Here is a 13,970-nt window from a genome sequence, read left to right as displayed (position 1 = left end):
GAGGGTTTTAGGCTGCGGAACTGGCCGCCACAAGACGGGGCGGGGCGGGGTGGGGGGAGGTCGAGCGGTACCGGATTTACTTATAAACTAAATAAGCTATAGCTTAGGGCCCCCAAAAAGATTAAAGGGGAAAAACTGGATGTACATTTCCAAAATATAAGATTAAAAAACTTACATACAGCAACAGCGTTTGTGTTGTGTAGGCTCCTATGATGTACAAGTAATGGGCTCCACCTGCTAGCCGGCTCCCTAAAATGTCACTGGTTTGCTCATTTCTATATATAGGGTGCCGACTTTCTGCATGGATGGATCGGTTGCATGGCAACCTTTAGATACCTATTAGGTCCATTTAAATTACCATATAGCATATATTCAACACACAAAAAAAAACAGCCACGATTTGTTGTTGGCAGAGGACAGCTGGACATATAAAGGGCCCCATTACCTTCAGTAGCTTAGGGCCTCATCAAAGGTAAACTCTGGGTGTGTGTGATGATGGCGGCCAGCTTGGAGGGCTTTATAAAGGGGTGAAGTCACTGGGGGGGACAAATAACTGGGACACATGACTGCTATTGAGTGCGTATCTTGCTTGTGGGCTTCCCATAATGGGCACCTGGTTGGTCCCTGTGGATGCCAGACTGAATGGCCCCTTTGGCAGCCATGCACTTCTCATGCTCTTTAAGGCACTGACTCTGCTTGACAGTCAGGCTAAACCTGTTGAATTACCTGCCAGGCAACTGCCCGAAACATAGGAGCCCTGCTGCCAGGAATGCCACATTCACGTGGGACTCTTACTTTCGTGGCTGCTATCTTGTTCTACACACCCACCCAGGACACAACACTCCCTTCTAGCTTGAGGAAAGTGAAGAGAAAACAGATGAAGAGAAACCTCAATCCCACCCCCCATCCCTTGTATAAAGGTAAAGGGACCCCTGACCATTAGGTCCAGTCGTGACCGACTCTGGGGTTGCGGCGCTCATCTCGCGTTATTGGTCGAGGGAGCCGGCGTACAGCTTCCGGATCATGTGGCCAGCATGACTAAGCTGCTTCTGGCGAACCAGAGCAGCGCAAGGAAACGCCGTTTACTTTCCCGCTTGGAGCGGTACCTATTTATCTACTTGCACTTTGACGTGCTTTCGAACTGCTAGGTTGGCAGGAGCTGGGACTGAGCAACGGGAGCTCACCCCATTGCGGGGATTCGAATCGCCGACCTTCTGGTTGGCAAGCCCTAGGCTCCGTGGTTTAACCCACAGCGCCACCCGCTCTTGTGCATATATGATACCATTTTGGCTACAATTAGGGCCCACGCTCGGGGAATGAGCCCATTATTAGTACAGTATATAGAATGTGATAGAGAAATTAGGAGCTGGGACCGAGCAACGGGAGCTCACCCTGTAGTGGGGATTCAACTGCCGACCTTCTGATCGGCAAGCCCCAGGCTCAGTAGTTTAACCCACAGCGCCACCTGCATCCCATCTCTTGTATAAAGCGTCCCAAATGTAGCTGAATGGCTGCCTTTTGTGCCCTTAAACCTCTTGGGCTCACATTTGCAACCTGATTCAGCTACAGGCCTCAGCTCAGATTAACTCTCTTAAAATCTGTATTATTTTAATTAATTAAACCAGCTAGTTGATGGAATTTACTCTGTTTCCTTGCAATCTTTCTTTTTGTGCAAGGATTTCCCTACAGAATTTCAACACTGCCTCAGCAAGCTGGTTCTGGACATTTGGGCAGATGGAGTGGAGATGTCAAACTTCTGCAACACATAGATACTTATCCATGTTTGACAATCCTTTAAAATGTCATATTTATTCATTTTTCGTGTGAAAGCTATTCGTATACTTTACTCGAATCCAGGATTACCCACCAGATCTGCCAATCCCCAAAATTAGTTTTTTCAGAAGACCATGTTCAAGTCAGTGGAAAAGAGCTCATCACTTTGACAATTGAAGACAGGCTAATATTTTATTTTTCAGCCAGCTGATAAGGCTAGAAAAATGGCAGGAGAAGGTGGCAGCATTATTTTTTCTGAGGCTGCTTTCCATTCAGAATAGTTACATCAGGGAACAAATGTAACCTATACTTTCAACAACTCCCATATTTTCCTGGGACAAGGAGCTATCTGAAAGGGGGAAAGAGAAAAAGCAGCACAGATTTTTCTGACATAAATTCTGTTTGTTAAGGCATTCCACTCTAAAGCTTTATAGCTCTTAATTTGCTCTTTATTTCAAATGGGACTATTTCACAATCTGCTATTGTTTTCTGTAACAGGCCCCTCCTTGAAACTACAGCATGTAAAAGGTTAGGGCAGGCATCCCCAAACTTCGGCCCTCCAGATGTTTTGGACTACAATTCCCATCATCCCCGACCACTGGTCCTGTTAGCTAGGGATCATGGGAGTTGTAGGCCAAAACATCTGGAGGGCCGCAGTTTGGGGATGCCTGGGTTAGGGTGTCAACTGAGAGATGGCCCTTTCCGCTTTTATTTATTTTTAGCTTGCTAGCTTTGTAATGGGCAATGATGAGTAGCTGATCAGTTTAGCTGAAGATGCTTGCTTAATGGCCCCTGATCACTTGCTGTTTGTCAATGAATGCCAGTGGCTGGTGACTGCTGACCTAGATGGGATGTAAATATAATAAAGTATTTTAATCACAACTGGGAATAAGTTGTGGATATTATTTAAAGCCACCATGCCTGCACTGCATTCTAACAAATTTAAAGCTGCAGTCCCCCCTGCACTCTTCTTGCCGTCACAAAATAATTTCAGTCCCAAAATATATTTTTTAAAATTATTTTTTACTGAGGTTCATTAAAGATACATGTCAAGAAGTACAATTAACACAAAGGAAAAAAACCGAACTGAATAAAATGCAAACTATTAGTAGCTATGGTATGCAGCAGCAAGGGGGAAAAAAGAGGTCAATTGCAGTAGATAAATACCTTCAATCAGCAAACTATGGTGTGTATGATCAATAAAGCATTAATCTCTCTCAATCAACACCCACTGCTCTAATTAACCAAACTTGACCATCAATAAATACTAGCACATTTATATTGCTTTGGTGGTTTTGTTTTGTTTTCTTCCTCATGAGACTTCACATAGGAAAAAGCAAGCATCATAAAATAACTATTCAAAATAATGAAGAAATCCAAGTGTTCTGTTGCTGTGGAATGGTGAGAAGAGATGAGTGGCTGACACAATGGATGCTTGTTCCTTCCAGTGTTGCTGAGCCAAGATGGCGTCTTAGTATTCTGGGAAACTGTAGGCTATAAAGCAAGCCAGATGATGACTAGGACACAAGTCTTGTTTTGACGTTGACCAAACACCAGTTAGGGCGCATAATTGTGCTTACCATGCTGCAGTACAGGTGGCAAAGATGACACATTTTGCAAGCTGCACTGCATCCTCAAATAGCCAGCCAGCAGAACACTTTCAGTCAGTCCAGAGGTTGCCAACTCCCACTATGGGGAAGAACCCGTGTTATCCTTAAGGGCCCACTAGGTATACTTTTGGTGGATAAAGCCACTCTACGTTAAAGAGAAATTGACCCTGCAGTTGTTGCAGTTCCAATTGAAGTATTAAATGCCAAGCCATTCAATCAGGAAACGATTTAAGAAATCACCAATTTCTTTGTATAAAGTAAAATGCTGTTCCTTCCATCTGTGCTAAAACTATTATTATTTATTTTTTATTTTTAACCCACACTTCCTTCCAAAGGAGCCCAGGACAGCAAATGCACAAACGAGAAATAAATCTACAAATATTCGCAATGCAGGTTACACAGAAATAAGTTGCTTACATGGACATTATGGGATGAAAGTGGGGAATGCTTACAGCATCTACCAGTTTTTAATTGTGATGGACAGTTCAACTGCCTTGCTTTTATTTTCATGTATACAGACAAATTTATTTGCAAAGGACATAGCACTGATATTTAAGAGATCTGGTCCATTTACAGTGTATGTCCCATGGCTGACATCTACACTTGGCTAACAATGAAGAGAGTTCCAGAAAAACGTCTACTTCTGCTTCATTGACTATGCAAAAGCCTTTGACTGTGTCGACCACAGCAAACTATGGCAAGTTCTTAAAGAAATGGGAGTGCCTGATCACCTCATCTGTCTCCTGAGAAATCTCTATGTGGGACAAGAAGCTACAGTTAGAACTGGATATGGAACAACTGATTGGTTCAAAATTGGGAAAGGAGTACGACAAGGTTGTATATTGTCTCCCTGCTTATTTAACTTATATGCAGAATTCATCATGCGAAAGGCTGGACTAGATGAATCCCAAGCCGGAATTAAGATTGCCGGAAGAAATATCAACAACCTCAGATATGCAGATGACACAACCTTGATGGCAGAAAGCGAGGAGGAATTAAAGAACCTTTTAATGAGGGTGAAAGAGGAGAGCGCAAAATATGGTCTGAAGCTCAACATCAAAAAAACCAAGATCATGGCCACCGGTCCCATCACCTCCTGGCAAATAGAAGGGGAAGAAATGGAGGCAGTGAGAGATTTTACTTTCTTGGGCTCCTTGATCACTGCAGATGGTGACAGCAGTCACGAAATTAAAAGATGCCTGCTTCTTGGGAGAAAAGCAATGACAAACCTAGACAGCATCTTAAAAAGCAGAGACATCACCTTGCCGACAAAGGTCCGTATAGTTAAAGCTATGGTTTTCCCAGTAGTGATGTATGGAAGTGAGAGCTGGACCATCAAGAAGGCTGATCGCCGAAGAATTGATGCTTTTGAATTATGGTGCTGGAGGAGACTCTTGAGAGTCCCATGGACTGCTAGAAGATCAAACCTATCCATTCTTAAGGAAATAAGCCCTGAGTGCTCCCTGGAAGGACAGATCGTGAAGCTGAGGCTCCAATACTTTGGCCACCTCATGAGAAGAGAAGAATCCTTGGAAAAGACCCTGATGTTGGGAAAGATTGAGGGCACTAGGAGAAGGGGACGACAGAGGACAAGATGGTTGGACAGTTTTCTCGAAGCTACGAACATGAGTTTGACCAAACTGCGGGAGGCAGTGCAAGACGGGAGTGCCTGGCGTGCTATGGTCCATGGGGTCACGAAGAGTCGGACACGACTAAACGACTAAACAACAACAACAATGGCAACCAGTGACAGAAGCAAAGTTGAATAATGGAGCAATGTATAAATGCTTATATATAGGTGATTATGGGTCATTCCTTATATTGGAAGCTCCCTCAAAAAATTCTAACAAAGCCTGCTTTTTTATTTGGAAGTGGAAAAGGCCAGGTTCTTTGGAAGAACTTAAATGGGTGAGAATCAGTTGCCTACTATACAATAAGGAGAAATAGCACAGTGTTATTTATTTCACTAAAGATTAGTTTTGTCATTTGTAACCTTTAATGAGTCCATGAATCCTACAGATTAGGGCTGCAAACCCTGTAGTACTCAGTTTCCTGGATACAAGCCTCACTGAACTCAATGAGACTTAACTTTTGAGTAGGCATTTATAGAATTGTGCTGCAAGACTACAGTTGTGTGCACTTAGTTGGGAATACATTCCTCAGACGTTAGGATTGTTCAAGATTGGGTAGTGCATAGCTGTTTTTAATTTTTTGTTTATTATCTGTAGATATTTGCTCATGCTGGTGGCCAAGACGCTGTAGACATTTTGTCACTGCTTTTTGACGATGCAGTGACTTATTGATTGGTACCATTGCCTCATCCATCACTAGCACACACTTGACTCAAAAGGTAGTGACACATTTGATTTCCTCCCACCCCCACATTGCACAAAGGCTTAGAGCAGACTATTAAAAATAACGAACTGCTTGTATCTGAAGCAAATACTGTTGTCATCGTTACTTAAACCTTTTTATGCACCAATCCTAAAAATGCTGACATGCCTATGTTGGTAAAATCGATGTGTCTGTACCAGAGCAAGTAGATGTAACATGACATTGATGTGTTTTTTTCCTTTCTTTGTGTCATGCCCCACACTACCTCCTGTGGCACATGTAAATCACCTCCTGTAACATACAAGCTCCTGAGTTTGTGCAAATACTCTTTACATTATTTTCTGTTGATCACATTTTTATCCCATACTTCTTTCAAGCTCAGTGCAATATATGTAGGAGGTTGTCTCATTTTATCTTCACAACAACCTCAGGGTCAGAGCTAAGGGTCTGAATACATCTTTCCACACCCAAACACAATATGCTAGCTGCTCTGTACATAAACAACCTTCAGTTATTTTGGTGGACCAAAAATAAAGACTTGAATGACAAAGATGAAATAAATTAACTAACATAATGTAATACCTCTAAAACCACCTAGTGAACCCCACTGCTGTCAATGGATGAAATCTGTTGCTATTGCATCCCTGATAGCTGATCATCCCCCTTCTGCAAATAAATCTCTACCTTTCTTCAAGGTAGGCTGTTTACTGTTGACTTGAACAACTCTTACAATCACAACATTCTTCCTGTTTTGTTTGCCTCCTTTTTCCTGCATTTTAAGTCATTCATTCGGTTCCTGCCAACTGGATCAATGGAAAACCTATTTGCTCCATCATTTATGTGAGAGCCCTTGAACTATTTGAAGCCTCTTTTCCAGGCTCAACACACCCAACACCTTCAACCTGCCCTCACTGTGACTTAGTCTCCAAGTCCCCCTCACCATCTTTGCTGCTCAGCCATCACATTTGCTTTAATGTTGTATGCTTGGGCATTTTTAAGCCCTGCCATGTTAAAAGAAATTTGGAAGGATGAGATACAAATGTCATTAAGTATTTTATTGTACAACCTTTTTTTAAAAAAAATACCAATTTAAAGTAACTCTTCCTTAGTGTTTCCAGTTTCCAGTGTTTCCTGAGTGAAACCCAGCACAAATAGTTGCCATCACCCCCCCCCCCAAGGCTGCTATGCCTTGGAGAGATTTGTGCAGACCGTAACAACCATGGCCAAACAGATACACATGCATGCTGAGTACAGCAGCACTCTCCCCCCCCCCTGTGATTATTAGACAACTGTCATTCAAATACATTTTATCTTGAACAATGGAGGTAGAACATAGCCATTATGGCTAATAGACACTGATAGCCTTATCCTCCACGAATTTGTCTAATCCTCTTTTAAAGCTATCCAATGGGATCACTACTTCTTGTGGGAACTAATTCTATAGTTTAAGTATGCACTGTGTGAATAAGTACTTGTCTGTCCTAAATCTTCCTACCAAATATAATTCTATACACCTCTTATGTCTCCTCTTACTCACCCTTTTTTCTAAACTAAAAAGCCCCATATGTTGCAACTTTTCCCTCCTGGTAATTTTGGTTGCCCTTTTCTGAACCATTTCCAGCTCACACAATATCCATTCTGAGGTGGTGACTAGAACTATCATAGTATTTGACATTCAGTTGCACCACAGGTGTATATCATGGAAATACATAATTAGCACTTTTATTTTCAGTTCCTTTCCTAATTATTCTTAATGTGGAGTCTGCCTTTTTCCCCAGCTGCTGCACAATGGATCAACATCTACTGGTACATTGGAGTATCTACTACAACCCCAGTGTTTTATTTCTGGGGAAGCACCACCAGTTCAGACACTATGAGAATATGTGAAACTAGGATTCTTTGCCCCATGTCCAGCCCTTTACACTTGCTTGCATTGAGTTGCATTTGTCATTTTACTTCCCATCCAGCCAGTTAGGAGAAATCCGTTTTGGAGTCCCTTGCAATCCCTTTTCGTACTTTGTCAAAAGCTTTTTGTAAGTCTAAGGACACATAGTAAGCTATCAGCATGCTTACTGACATTCCCAAAAGGGTTAGTGAAGAAGAAGCTATAGTGGCTCTCAATAATTCTGTACTTAATAATGCCTTCCATCACTTTCCCAGAACAGACCTTAAGCTAACCAGCCTGTAACTGGGGAACTTTTGGCCATCCAGATGTGGCTGAACAATAACTCCAATCTTTCCTTCCCATGGTTGTTGGGGCTAATGGGAGTTGTAGTTCTGCAACACCCAGAGGGCCAAACGATTCCTTTTTGAAAACTGATGTCACCTTTCAGCCCGCTGGTATGGTGGCTGATCTTAAGGATAAGTTGCATGTTTTTGTTACAAAGCTAACAGGAGAAGTCGAAGCAACACAGCATCTGGTGGAGCCTTCAGGACTTGGCTATTCTGAGGGTGCCACAAGGCTCGGGGTTGCTTTTCCACCGCTGGCCCTCTGGAAAGAAGCGAAGCCTCCCCTTCCCGCCAAGAATCAAGACTGAGGCAGCCGGTTTGTTCCGAAACGCTTGAGCCGAAGTTAAAACTCCGCGACCCTCTTCGGTGCCCTTCCGCGGGGGCAAGTCCCGTTGCGCTCAGAGCGGCTCTTACTGCCAAGGAAGCCGGCTGGAGACCAGGTCCCTGAAGCGCGCCTGTGGTGGGAGGAAGTAGCCCTGGGGCCGCCCGCCCACCTGGGCTTCCTGGCTCCCCGGCGCCCGCTTCCTCACTCGCTGAGGGGAGAAGAGGCGTGCGGCGGGACCTGGCAGGGAGACGAGGCCGACCGCCGGAGAAGAAGCGCCCGCTTTCTCCCTGCTCCAGGTCTTTTACCTCTCAGAGACTGAGGGCCGCTGGGCTCATTAAGGCGGCGGCAGCGGCACTCGCCAGGCAGAGAAGGGTTAATCGCCGCCGCGCTCTTCGCGGCGCTGCTGCTGAGGTTGCTGTTGCTGCCGCCGCCGCCGCCAAGCGCGGAGGGATACAGAGCAGGAACCTTGAACGTGGCGGTGCTGAGGCCCCGAAGCCCAAAAATGTCTGCCTGAGGGGAGGCCCCGCAAGTTCTGTCGAGACGGGAGGGGGCAAGAAAGGCAGACCGGCAGGCACGGGAGGGGGAAGGAAAGGGAGGACACGGGCGGCAGGCGACGGAGCGGCCGAGCGCGAAGAGGGGAGGAGGAAGAAAGAAAAGGAAGGACGGGGCTGAGGGAGAGGAGAGCGTGCGGCATTCTCGCCCCTCCGCTCCGTCTTCCTCCGCTGCTGCTGCTTCTCTGACTGACTCCGGGGCGGTGGTGACACTGCCGCCGCCGCCGCCTTAGAAGGAGAAGAGCCACTTGGACCCGGGCAGCGGGGCCGGGAACCGGGTAAAGGCAGGCAGGCGTCACGGAGGGAGGGAGAGGGAGAAGCGGGCAGGGGTGGGGACCGAGGGGAAGGGAAGCCGGCGGCCGGAGGGAGCTCCCTCCTGGCTCGGAGGGAGGAGAAGCGGGGACGCGCACGGCCGTCTCCGCCCGGGGCGCGCGTCTGGGCAGTATCGAGCCTGGTGCTGAGAGGCTCCGGCGCCCTTTTTTGGGAGGCAGCCGGGGCCGCGGGATGGGCGGGCAGGACTCGGAGACCCCCTCTGGGAGCAGGGGCGGCAGGGTTGGTCCTCTCGCTCTTCCGCGCAGGCCGGCGGGATTGTTCCAGGAAGAGCGACCCCTCCACGCCTCCGCCCACAATTGGTGACCCCGATTCCTAACACGCACTCCACACACAGTTACCTTTCCCGCCAGAAACCCCTTAAACTTCGGGTTCCTGACGGTGTTTCGCTGGCGCGGAAGTGGCTGGCTGGCGGAGAGGTGGGCAAGAGATCCTGCTTATTGTTCGCAGCCTCGTCGAGGGGAGGGAGTCGAGCGCCTGCCCGCCTTTCCATCGGCCCACCCGCTCACTTCCCTGCTCGGCCTGCTTGGAGGACTTTGCCTCCGCTTCGGCGCTCTTCATTCTTCCCCTTCTGGACTACTCTTGTTAGGCACCCCCCCCACCTTCGGGGGACCCTCTTGCCTGCTTCCCTAGCCCGGGCTTCCAGTTCAGTGGCGTGCCTTTCTTCCCCAAGGCAAGGATTAAACTCTGTGGATGCGAACATCTCGGATGGAGTGGGGGGGAGGAAAGAAACTTCCATGGAGTTGGCTGTGCTGCTGCTGTTGCTTTTGGGTGCCTTTGAGATGCGGGGGGAAAGGAGAGTGAATGATCTTTGGCTTTGCGAGGGGCTGCTCAAGGCTGAGGATGCCATCGTCCTTGTTTTGGTTAACGCGCCTCTTCCTTTTCCTTTTGTTGCCGCTTAGGACTCTCCATAAGTGGATGAAGATGAATCCTCAGCAGCAGCGGATGGCCGCTATAGGGACAGACAAGGAATTGAGCGACCTGCTGGACTTCAGCGCGGTAGGATATTCTTCGAAGTCTTCTTATGGCTTCTCCACGGTAAAGCGGACCGAGAAGTGGGGCAGCTGCGTGCAGGGCTTGGTTGCTTCTGGCTCAGCCAAAGGGGAAACTTGGATGTAATAACAAACCTCCCATATTGAAGGCTTTGGGTCAGTCATCTTAACTGGTTAAAATCCAGCTGACCCATAGATAGCCATTGGATAGCTTTTCTCAAGTTTGTTTTCCACAGATAGATCAAAGGGTGTTTGTTTTTCTGTAAAAATGCAGTGTAGATAACGGGGAGGGGGACCCCAAGCAGCTTAATCCTAATCCTATTTGCTCAGAAGAGTGGGACCTGCTTTCCTGTATCCATAATTAGGGTTGTAGTCTCCGTTCAATTCTGCGCATGTTTGCTCAGAAGTAAACCTCATTGAGTTGAATTGGACTTACTCCCAGGTAAGTCTGTGTAGGATTGCAGCCCTAGTATCTTTATTCCTGTTTTGCCCTGTAATCTTAGATTGGAAGCAAGTCATTATGTCCCACAATGTCTTACATTATTTTTATTTAAATCAAGTGTATTTTTTGAAAGTAAAATACAGAATATTTACTTGGCTTTGTTAGGTTATCCTGCATTTGTTGTATTTTGACCAATAAACCTATTATATTGAGTAATAAACTGGCCATGTAACTGACCTTAAAAATTGTACCACTAATTCTCTGTGTTACGAAACATTTTTAAGCACAGTTAATATTATTAATTTTTTCTATTAATGTATTCCCAGCTTTTTCACATTCCAAATATACATAACTGAATTAGTTTTCATTCCATGCTGACTGAAATGCATCCACTTGTTTTGCAGATGTTTTCTCCACCTCTTAATCGTGGAAAAACCAGACCAACAACACTAGGAAGCAGCCAGTTCAGTGGATCAGGTAAGAGGCACCTGAAAAACATAAAAGTTAAAGAGCAATGCTGTTGTATTGTGTTATATAGAAAATCTTAATTTGTATATGACAGAAACTTTTGTGGATGAAATATAGTTTTCAAGGAGTTAAAACAAATGCAGTGTTAACACTTTAAAAATGAGTTAGTTTTCTGCAGGAATCTCTAGTTTGTTGATGCTGTGGAATGAGTTTAGAGGTTAATTCAATTGAGAATATTGGGTTTACAGGAAGACACAGGTATTCGTGAAAATGTGGATATTCAGTCTTTTTGTCAGTAATTTGGGATTATCTTATTTCTTTTGAATTTTAAAAATTCAAAATACTGAAGTTGAATGCCTTTTGTGTAATTTATACAAAATTAAGGCAAAAGCAAGACTAGAATAAAGTACAACTAAATAGGGAAAGCAGCGTTTTGTTTCTAGAGTTCACCTGGTCAAATTAAGTAGGAAAAGAGAGGCAAATATATAATGTACTGTATATTGACCAGATGTGTATTTATGTGTGCATAAACCATTTAAATTGGGAGATGAAGTATTTGCTGAGGAAATAAAATTTGAAATTGAGTTAAGTATTGAAGATAACGCTTTTCTTTAAAAATGCTGTAAATTGCAATGGAAGCAGTGCAGAGCTGTTATTCTGTGTTCCAGTGCTCCTAGAACCTTGTGCCTAAAACATGTATTCTCGCATTCTTCTCTCTCCTGTATATGTTATGTATATTTTCATATCCTACTTTAAATTCACAGTAGGTATAATTGAGCTGCAGATTTAAAATAGATGACTATTTTAGTTTGACCAGTGTAGAATATGAGATTGCATTATTGGAAAGCATTTTTGGAGAATTGTGTTGATCTGTTGTACTTGTTGTCTTTTATAGATAAGGAAAATAAAACATACTATCAAATGCTACATTATTAGTTTTGGAAGCACTGTTGCATTTTTATTTGTGTTGACTTCTAATTGTCAGGGATAATCTAGTAAGTATTTCCATAATCTAACTGGGAATCTGAGTCTTTTCCTTCCTCACAAATCTTTGGTATTCTATCTAAACTTGAATTACCCAAGGAGATTAACTTCTGAATGGATAAAAAGCAAGCAGGTCTGTCTACTAGTCTTGAGTCTTTTAATATTGTTGCAGCAAAGTCTGAATTAAACGCTCAACAAGTATTGTTGAATGAAAATTAATACTGGTATTTAGATTGCTGTTGGATAATTTTAAAAAGGTTTTGATATATTTCATAATAGACCCAGTGTAGACATAATGCTTCCTGGTGTTGAATCATAGTGAACTGATTTGGAGTGCCTTGTGTGCTTGCAATTTTCTTTGTCATGTGGACATTTCTTCCCCTACTTCATTTAAGAAATAACTATTAATAGAATTGTATCTACACCAGTGATATTGTTAATTAGGAAGAATTTCCTGACAGTAAGAGCTGTTCGGCAGTGGAATTTGCTACCAAGGAGTGTGGTGGAGTCTCCTTCTTTGGAGGTCTTTAAGCAGAGACTTGACAGGCATATGTCAAGAATGCTTTGATGGTGTTTCCTGCTTGGCAGGGGGTTGGACTGGATGGCCCTTGTGGTCTCTTCCAACTCTATGATTTTATGATTCTAATCATAGTTAAGCCAAACATAACTTTCAAACTTGTAACTATGGTTATTGGACTGCTGTTGGAGAATACAAATAAAGAAACATAACTGTGTTTTGATTTTCCTGTATAGCTTGATGTGGAGTTGCAAGTATATGCCATTTTTCTTTGGAAAATGAATATGGCTGAAAACAGGAAGCTTCCCAAGGCTTTCTTATTTCCTAGAAAATAGCAGCTGCAATTGTACCATAGTATACACAGTTTTCTGAAGCAGAGTTATGGAAGCAGAGAATGACAGTCTGTTTTTCAGCATAAATATGTGAGAGGCTTATTGTATTGAAATATATGTCATGTTTATGATATAACCTTAAACATTTTGAGAGGTTTGTCCATAATTTCAAAATCAGACATGTTCATGTTCACAAGTAACCCTCGTGTCTGCGTCCTTCCTGTTAAATATTAATGTAAATCTTCTGGATCTCAGCGGTGGTTTTGTGCTTTGTGCTCAATTTGTTAAAACCTGTTACACGAACCTGAATGGATTTGTCTCTTTCAAAAGCCTGTACTGTAATGTAAAACTGAGACTTGACAAAATCTTCCAGTAATTGAATTTTACGTACATGTGAGAGACATTAATTTTTTAACTTGTTGCAAATAATTTGCAGTCACACGAAGTAAGTTTGGAATCCTGTGCACATTTATATCTGAATAAGTCACACTGAATACTCAGTGACTACTTAAAGAAGTCAGCATGAAAGATTGTGGTTGTAAAATGGTTTAGTTATCATCCACAGAAAACTTTCATCATTTGTGTCTTGATGATGGTGAAGTGCTGCTACTAAGAAGAGCCCTGATAGATCAGGCCAAAAGCACATCATGTCCAGCATCCTGTTCTCACAGTGGCCAACCAGATGCTTATGGGAAGCCTGCAAGCAAGACCCAAGTGAGATTCAGAGTTATATTGCCTCGGGTAGTGGAGGCAGAACATAACTACCATGGCTAGTAGACATTAACAGTAATAATCATGAATTTGTTTAATCCACTTTCAAAGCAACCCAAATGGGAGGGTGTGGCTACCTCTTGTGGGAGCAAATTCCATAGTATAACTCTATGCTGTGTGAAGAAATACTTTTTTTGTCTCCCCTGAATCCTTCAACATTCAACTTCATTGGATGGCTCCAGCTTCTAGTATTACCAGTATGAGAGAGAGAGAAAAACTTCCAATCTGCTTTCAGTACATCATACATAAACTCTTTCATGCCCCCTTAATCCTCCCCCCACCACAAAACTAAAAAACCCTACCGTGTTTCTC

The 13,970-nt window shown here is 43.8% G+C and overlaps 1 protein-coding gene across 12 annotated transcripts in view; it reads left to right on the top strand.

Moving 5' to 3' along the window:
* The first annotated feature begins 8,358 nt into the window (after positions 1-8,358).
* The window catches only part of TCF12 (transcription factor 12), a 138,145-nt gene continuing 132,533 nt past the window's right edge, over positions 8,359-13,970 (top strand). For 4 of the 12 annotated variants that reach the window (XM_035131798.3, XM_088657210.1, XM_088657209.1 and 1 more), the window contains exons 1-3: positions 8,737-9,100; positions 10,055-10,151; positions 10,991-11,063. In XM_035131798.3, the coding sequence (XP_034987689.2) occupies positions 10,071-10,151; positions 10,991-11,063 (154 nt within the window). In that variant the 5' untranslated portion in view covers positions 8,737-9,100; positions 10,055-10,070. Of the gene's footprint in view, positions 8,568-8,697; positions 9,101-9,297; positions 9,572-10,054; positions 10,191-10,990; positions 11,064-13,970 lie in introns of those variants that run through there. The other 8 variants (XM_088657202.1, XM_035131799.3, XM_035131797.3 and 5 more) reach the window with 5 other exon arrangements.

The sequence above is a fragment of the Zootoca vivipara genome, chromosome 13 (assembly GCF_965207765.1).
Source record: "Zootoca vivipara chromosome 13, rZooViv2.hap1.1, whole genome shotgun sequence".
Lineage (NCBI taxonomy): Eukaryota > Metazoa > Chordata > Lepidosauria > Squamata > Lacertidae > Zootoca > Zootoca vivipara.
This window is presented reverse-complemented; position numbering and strand designations above follow the sequence as displayed.